The sequence below is a fragment of the Pinus tabuliformis genome, chromosome 1_2 (assembly GCF_031772625.1).
Source record: "Pinus tabuliformis cultivar Carrire ecotype Pingquan chromosome 1_2, CPIR1, whole genome shotgun sequence".
Lineage (NCBI taxonomy): Eukaryota > Viridiplantae > Streptophyta > Pinopsida > Pinales > Pinaceae > Pinus > Pinus tabuliformis.
Window position 1 is genome coordinate 52273399 of NC_142298.1, and position 8700 is coordinate 52282098.

Below are 8700 nucleotides of genomic sequence, written 5' to 3' on the forward strand. Positions count from 1 at the left end.
CGAGGCGAGTTCAGTCATCCTCAGTAGTCTGGGGCTCCTCTGCAATTCGACACCCAAAACAAAGCACATCCTCTGAATCTGAAAGCTGGTTGACCGCATCATGGCTACCCTTACGGGCTGGCCTGCTCGGACCAGCATGTTCAGCTTGCGTGGAAGGGCCAGCATCCGGTGCATGGTTGATAGTAGGGCGCTCAAGATCCAGCACGCGGTCACGCCCAGACGCCATCCAACTCGGCCCGGGATCTCGACCATAAGTCGACCAACCTGCTCCTGTTCCAACCGGCGGGCATGCAATGGGGGATTGCTCCCTGCTGGAGCGCTGCCCTTCCGGCAGAGGCTCAATCTCCACATTTTGCGTGACTCCAGGCTCGACAGTAATCGAAACGACCAAAGTAGAATTGACTTGCGGGCAGGGGAGCCTATACCTGAGCATGGGGAGCTCCCGCTGCCCCTCTTCAGAATTTGGGCTGCTGCCATGCTGCCCCCTCTCTTCCTCAATGCTGCCCTGAAGTCTTTGTGGCCGCGAAGTGACTTCGAGGGAGGAAGAGGGCGAATAGTAATCGTCCTGCGGGGGAGCCCTGCCCTGAATTCTCCCTCTTCGGCTACCCATTCGCGGTCTTGCTCTCGACATGACTGCGCCCTTTCCAGCACAAACACTCTGAACTTCAACAGCTACCAGAATTGAAACCAGCACTATGAACCCGCACCAGCGCCCCGCTCCAACCCCAATGCCCAGAATCGACACCAGTGGCACGAACCAACTCCAGCACCAATAATTCACAACAGGCTTGCAAACCAGCGGCTCTCCTCTCAAATCGTCATTCCCAATTCCATCTGAGCGGAGCAAGGTTTCATTACTGTGCTCCCTCATACTCTTTTGCAACTCCATCTTACGCAGCTTTAACCTCATCGCTGCATCGAAGTCCAAGACCTTCCCTCGAGCCGAATGGACAGGCATTGATGCCTTAATTCCTCTGCCTGCAAGCGGAATAAAGTCCCGCTGCGCGTGGTACCACCGTCTTCCGTGAGCGAGCCACCTGCCCACGTGATGGCGCGTGCCATTCACCGAGCCCCTATGCACCCGCATCCGGGATGTTGAAATCCTTCTTCGCCAGTGAGATGCAGTCATTGTTGAGCTTGTCATCTTCTGAGTTGTCCAGAGAGCCTACAAAGTAAGGTATGCTCTGGGAAGCACCTTGGTTGGCTAATCTATCAGCCACCTTATTCGCTGTTCTTCGTGCATGCATGAATGTTATACTTTGGGGAGTATGTAGCATTTCCTCCATTAATTCCATCCTGCTTAATAGTCGCCAGCTTGTGGCTACCTTGATGGCCGACGTACCTGCCTGGATTCTTTGGGCAGCGCTGATAAGGATTAAGGAGTCTCCTTCTACTTCCAAAGGGAAGTAATTATTCTGCTCTGCAAGGCATAAGCCTCTCCATAAGCCTTCCAATTCAGCTACATTATTCGTATCTTTACCTAGCGAGCCATAGAAGATCTGAAGAATTTCCCCTGTGTGATTTCGGAAGAGTCCTCCATAACCTGCGAGCCCCGGATTACCTTTGGCTGCCCCATCAAAGTTTAACTTGAAGGAAGCATAAGCTGGAGGGGACCAGCTTGAAGGAGAGGCGCTGCTGTTGGAAGATCGTGTGCCTTCTTTCTTTATCACTGAGAGGTTTAAGTTCCAGGACTTCAGGATCCGACATTCTAAAGGGGAATCTGGCATATCCTCATCTGTCCAGGATTTGAGAGCTAGAGTTTCTTGCAGCTGTTTGATGAGGATTAGCCATAATGTTTCAGTGGGCCGGGAGGAGTTGTTGAAGATTCTGTGGTTTCTTTCTTTCCAGAGAATCCAGTATATGAATCCTGGTAAGAGTCTCCACAGAAAGTTGAGAAGCTGACTTTTGAAAGGGGAGGGAGCCCATTTCCTTAAGTTTTCCGCTATGTCTTCTGTTCTGGTCTCTGATCTCATGTTACAACTCTCAGCTTTCCTCCAAATTTGCTCAGCGAGTGGGCAAGTTTCCATGAGATGCCCAATTGTCTCAGAGTTAATGTTGCAGTTCGGGCATCTAGAAGGCCCCACGAATCCACGCTTTAGCAGGTTGTCCCAAGTGAGCACTCTTCTCTTACTGAGCAGCCATAGGAAAGTGGAGATTTTGGGCCATATTCCTGGTTGCCATATCTTTTCCCAGATCCTGTCCTTGTTGAGCTGGTCTCCAGTGTATCTGAGCTGATGGGCTTCTTTAGTAGTAAATGTGCCTTTATGCTGATGGCCCCATCTGAGGCGATCCTGTAGAGCAGAGTATCGAATTTTCCTGAATGATAATTCTCTCTCTATGTCCTCATATGTCTCTCCTTGCCAATTACTTTGCCAGAGATTGGCTTTTTTCCAGATTCTGAAGTCGGTGTTTGCCGTAGGTTGCCAAAATTGATTGACTTGAGTGAGCTGTGCATGCTTCATCTGCTCTTGCCAGAGAGGCTTGTGAAAAACTGTGGCCAGCTTGGGGAGCTGCTGCCACGAGTCCTCCCAAAATCTTGCTGTAGTACCTGAGTGAATCTCCCAGAAGCTATGCTCTTGAATGAATTTGCTGTGAGGTTTGGCTGCGTTCCACATAGGTGATCCCTGAGTGGTGGAGTTGATTCTGATTAGATCATTCCATTGGCTGCCCGGAGCATATTTTGCCTGCCATAGTTTGGCCCATGGAACATTGGGCTTAGTGATCCAATTCCACCACATGCGTGCGCCCATAGTATTATTGCTCTGCAAAGGGTCTCGTAGGCCCAGTCCCCCTTCAGATTTGGGTTTGCAAACATCTTTCCAGTTTACGAGCGCCCATTTTCTGTTCAGGCCTGAAGACCCCCAGAGGAAATTTCGCTGGAGATTGCGAATAGATTTAAGTACCCATTTAGGGGCGGCCAGAAGAGAAAAAAGATACAATGGCATTGCTTGAAGAACCGCTTTGATCAGGACAAGCCGGCTGGCGATGTTGAGAGCGCGGAAGGTCCAAAGTGAGAGCTTGGATTCAAGCTTATCTAAAAGAGACTGCCAGGAGGAATGTTTGATGGCCACAGCAGCCAGAGGAGCCCCTAAGTAGGTCGACGGAAGCTTGGCAATAGTAAACTGCAAAATTCGAGCTATGTTCCTTTGAGTGGAGAGGGGAGTATTAAAGAAATATAGCTGGGATTTCGACGCATTGATGGAGGTGCCTGACGCTTTGGAAAAAATGGAAAGCAGAGACTTGAAGACGGAGGCTTCTTGCGAGGATGGGTGTCCAAAGAGCATGGTGTCGTCAACAAATTGTTGGTGGGATTGGGGAGGAAGGCCATGAACAGAGATGCCTTTGAGCATTTGAGAAGAGACGGCAGCCTTCAACAGTCTGCCTAGCCCCTCTGCCATAAGGACGAAGAGGAAAGGCGACAGGGGGTCCCCTTGTCTTATACCCCTTGAAGGCCTAAAAGGAAGAGATGGAGAACCATTTAACAAAACAGAAAAGCTGGGAGAGGAGATTAAGTTGTAAATCCATCTTGTCCAAGTGTGACTAAAGCCAAAAGCTATGAGCATTTTTTGAATATAATTCCAACTGAGCTTGTCAAAAGCTTTGGATAGATCTAGTTTTAGAAGCATACCTGGCTTTTTTAGTATCTTGAGAGAGTGAATCACCTCATTTGATAAGACGATGCCATCCATAATCTGCCTCCCTTCCACATAACCTGTTTGTTCCGGTGAAATGAGCAAGGGTAAGAGTGGTTTAAGCCGGTTTGCGATGACCTTAGAGATAAGCTTGTATATGACATTGCATAAAGCAATGGGTCGAAAGCTTTCCGGCTTGCTTGGTTCCGCACATTTGGGAACTAGAGCAATGAAAGTGGTATTGAGGGCTGGCAGAATCCAGTGCATGCTTCTTGATTCTTCCACCAACTCCCATACTTCTTCTTTAATTAACTCCCAGAATTCATGGTAGAAATTGGCAGTAAAGCCGTCTGGCCCCGGGGCTTTGCCGTCCTTGAGCTGGTTCATTGCTTCCTCAATTTCTTTCAGGGAGGTGGGCTGAAGTAATTTGATATTGTGCTCATCTGTTACTATTCTGGGAATATGCTGTGTGATAGCTCTGATTTCTGCTTCCTTGTTTCCTTCCGGCTCTTTGAGGATGTCTTGAAAGTAATGTGTGAATTCCTTTTCCATGTCTTCATGGGCTTCAATTCGCTCTCCTTGAGGGTTGTTGATAAATGTGATGTTATTATGCATGCGCCTTTGTATAGCTGTTCTATGAAAAAAATTTGTATTCTTTTCACCCTCTTTCAACCAGCTGATTCGTGATTTCTGTCGCCAAAGTATTTCTTCTTGCTTTCTCCGTTCTTCTAATCTATTCCAGAGTGTTTGCTCATTTTGGGATTGCTCCTCCGTGCGTCCTTCTTTGATGATTTCTTGCTGTAGAGCTTCCATTTGCTTTTCCAACCTTTGTCGATCCTCATGAATGTTGCCAAATTGAGTTTTGTTCCAGTTCTTGAGTACTTGCTTTAGGTTTTTCAGCTTTAGCTGGAATTGATACATTTTGGCTCCTGCGGATGGCCTATAAGACTTCCATGCCTCCTCAACAACCTGCCTGAACTTTGCGTTGGTAAACCAAAACGCTTCAAAGCGGAAGGGCCTATTACTTCTTGTACCGGGCCGAGACCAATGAAGCACGATGGGCCAATGGTCCGAACCTCCGTGGGGCAGAATTGAAGCATTGAAGTCGCCGCCTAGATGTATTGCGTTGTCTGAGAGGAGGAACCTGTCAAGCCGAGAGGCAATATGATTGACCCCATTGCGCTTGTTAGTCCAGGTGAAAATCCCATTGGTGGTCGGAATATCCATTAAGTGGTTGTCCTGTATAAAGTTACGGAGTCCTTTGCTGTCGTTTTCTAGTCTTGTTCTTCCCCCTGTTTTCTCCTCCAGTGACTGAATGATGTTGAAGTCACCTCCACTAATCCAGAGCGGGAATTCTCGGTGCTCATTTAAACTAGAAATCGTGTTTAGCAGATCTAATTTTTGCTGAATGCTTTGTGGAAAGTAAACATTGGAAAGATGCCCGTGGATGTTGGTTCCAATGAGATGAAAGGAGGCTTGAATGAGAAAATGGGTGGCATGGAAGTCGTAAAGATTGAGAATCTGTGGGTTCCACAGAATAGAAAGACCTCCAGAGGCCCCTGAAGAGTCTACTGACATTGAGCTGCTACCAGCCCATATCTTATTTCTTACTTTGTCCATGGCTATTGTGCTTTTTTTGGTTTCTTGAAGAAAAACGATAGAGGGTTTTTCTTGTTGAATCAAGTTCTTGATCATCCTAATTTTTGAGGGGCTGTTGAGCCCTCTCACATTCCAGGAGATGAGCTTCATGGTAAGTGGGATGCAGGTTTGTAAAACTTGGTCAGCTTGGGGAATCTTCCTGATTCCACCAGCAATTCCCCTACTGCAATGGTCCTCTGCAGGTCAGTTTTGCGCCCTCTCCTCTTGTTTTCTTTGAGACTTTTTTTGATATCCCATGGACTGCCTCCCTGTATGCCTAGATGCTTGTTGTGCTGTACCTTGGCTAGGACTCCTTCCAGCCGGTCTATTTGCCATGGAGGAATAATATTGTAATCTTTTTGCTTGCAGGCGACTTCAAGTTTGAAAATGTCTAATCCCTCTAGGATGATGTTCTCCGGATCCTGTTCCATGTTGCTAGGGGCATTTTGTTCCTCTTCCGCTATGGTATTTTGTAAGCTGAGTGCTAATGCTGCATCCATATCCATGTCAGATGCCAGTTGAGTGGGATCTAATTTGGATTTCCCTTTGTCAGCGGATGAATCAATGATATCAGAAACTGCCTTTGGAATATCTTCAGAAGGAGAGAGGGGAGATTGAACAGCGCTGGGTTTGACTGGGGGCTTAGGAGCGTGGAGTTTAAGGGATGAAGATGGCTGAGAGTCAGAGTCGAGAGGCGCTCCACTGGAAGGATCTTGGTTGGCCAGAGGTGAAAACTGGTTCCGAGAGTCTAATCTTACAGAGAAATCAGGGACAGCCTGATTCTTCTTAGAATGCCGGCGGCGGTTGGGGATGAAGGTGAAACCTTCCGAGTCAGTCTGAGTTTCTGAAGTAAAGGCTTTGGTTTGTTGATTAAGAGGGCAATCCCTAAACAGGTGTCCATGAGCATGGCATTTACGACAGCGAAAAGGAATGTGCTCATAATCAAGGGTTTGTTCCCATTCAAAATCCTCATGAAAGAGACTTACCGATTCTGCCAGAGTCTTGGCAAGGTGCATCTTGACGCAGATCCGTGCATAGGAAGTATATTTGCGCTTCTTTGTTTCTTCAGCAACTTTGATGAAGGTTCCCAGTCGGTTTCCAATGTCTGCGAGCGTTTCTTCCTTCCAGTATTCCACAGGGAGCCCGTACATTCTGATCCATACTGGAGCCCAACTGAAATCTTCTCTGTTTGGGTCAAATCGTGGCTTCCATTCTGTGAGGTACAGTCCTGATGAGTTGAAAAAGTATGGGCCTCCCTCGAATACCTTGGTTTTGTCCTCCAGGCAGTTAAATATGGCTGTGAAGAAGCCTTTTGGGCCCAGTTGCAGTGTGACTTGGCCCTTTGGTTTCCACTTTGATTCAATCCATCCATTCAGAGCTTTTTCTGTCGGCCAGAAACCCAAGAATTTGCCTATCAGTGCATGGTCCTGCATGTACTGTATTTCGCCATTGATTCGATGACTAGGCAGTTCGATCCTGATGCGCTCCGTCGACTTGGGGATGCATGTAGCCGAGGTCGCCTTTGGCTGTGACGAAGAGGCATTTTGCCCCTTTTCATTTGCTGTGTCTGTAGCTGCAGTCTGATCTGCAGGAGTCTCCTGCTCAGTGGTCTTCTGTACTTCGTGCTCATTTTCACTGTTCGTGTCAGGATTAGGCAGCGGAATACTGTTCTTTTTTCCATCGGCGGCGGCAGAGTCTTTCAAAGGAGGGGGGGCAGAGCCCACCCCTCCTGCAGGCGGCATCATGGAGAGCCTTCAGTAGGATACTGACGGCTTGACGATCTCTGCCAAAGGCGAGCAGGTAGTAGGGTTCAGAGATGGCGGCAGGCGCTCAGTCATTCGTAGGGTTGCAAAGCGTTCTCCGTTGTTACAGAAATATTGTTTTTCAACAACACTCACCAAAACCAAGGATAAAGAGACTTTAGAATTATAAGCGACTCACTTTTTATAATGGGTGAGAACACTTTTACATAGAGTAACTTTAAAACATAAGTTACATGTGTTTTTTGAAAAAGTAATGCAACAAAAAGAAAGACTTGAACTCAAGACCTCTATTCTCATAAAGTAACTTTGGATCAAGTGAGCTAGTTTAAAAGGTTAGTAATTTTTGGAAAAGAGGAAGGGGTTTTTTTTTTTTTTAAGTCACTAAAGCTTTGGGGTGTGTGCTTACTTGAAAAAGCTCTTTTTTTGCCAACAAAACAAAAACCACAAAACCCAACATGGACATACAAAAAAAAAACCTTACGGCTTGAAGTTAGCTTTACCCAGAAGCTAAATATTTTCCTCAATGTTTCTGATTTTCCGAGATCACATTAAGGCGTGGCAGAAAAGAGCATACGCATGAGAAAAATCCTTCCTTTCTGTTTTTGATTTGCCCAAATCGCACAAAGTCGCGGGGAAAAGATCATATGCAGAAATGAAAGGTATAGATCCAGTAATAAAAAACAGAGAGCTAAATAAACCGAAATAAACATAGAGATGAATAGCTAGAACTGCAAATAAAGACCGTATACCTCTAGATCTTTAAAATGACATATCTAGGGCTACCAGAAACCTTTTCGTGTGAAACAAAATTGGTTCCTCACTGGAACAGATGCTCCTAACACAATAGAGCAGTCCTCTTAGCCCGAAAGCAGTAAGAAATAGTAGATATAGGAAATGACAATCAGATGCAATTATATTGGATTCAGATTTTGATCACCAATAGATGCAGCCCTCAAATAGCTTTGATACCATGTAGTAATTTACAGGGTAAGTTCCTCAGACAGAAAACCAAAGGACACCTCTCACAAACAGATCATAGATCAAGACACCAGTATTCTTGACGTTGTTAAAACCCTCAAAGAGGGAAACAGTCCACAACCTGAGCTAACGCGACCACTTCAAACAATTTATTAATAAAATAATGAAAATTTACATAAGCTTCTCTCATGAACGGTTACCCTACAAATGACCCTCCATGCTCTTTAAATAGAGATCATGTACCAATCTAGTGTTAAGCCATGGATCAAGTGTCGACAATACTGAGGAGAGAATGAACCGTCAGATCACTTCATGTCTAGAACATATTGTGACCGTCGGATTATAAGTTACAAAATTACATAGTAAAGAAACACATTTTACCTAACTCTATGCTAGACCAAGTTATACTTAACTATTTCCTATGTGTCGGAATATCCTAACATGATAAATATTACAAGGATCTACCCATCTACTTACACTTGGGAAACTTAGACAATATCCCATACTTAGGAAATAGGAGATTCTCATATGCATACATGCTATTAAACTAGTGTTGGGCACAACCCAACTTGGCCAGCTTTTGGGAAAGGAATCTGAATTTTGTGGATAGAGCACGCAGTAGAAAGGATGCTGCAGAGTGCGAAGTGGATCGCACAATGGAGCAAAAGAGCACAACAAAGTCACCATGC

General features: G+C 45.9%; 1 protein-coding gene across 1 annotated transcript; it reads right to left on the reverse strand.

Moving 5' to 3' along the window:
• Positions 1 to 1073: 1073 nt before the first annotated feature.
• Positions 1074 to 5252, reverse strand: LOC149204378 (uncharacterized). Its single transcript, XM_089397105.1, has one exon. The coding sequence runs from the start codon at positions 5250 to 5252 to the stop codon at positions 1074 to 1076; it is 4179 nt and encodes a 1392-aa protein (XP_089253231.1).
• Positions 5253 to 8700: the final 3448 nt, after the last annotated feature.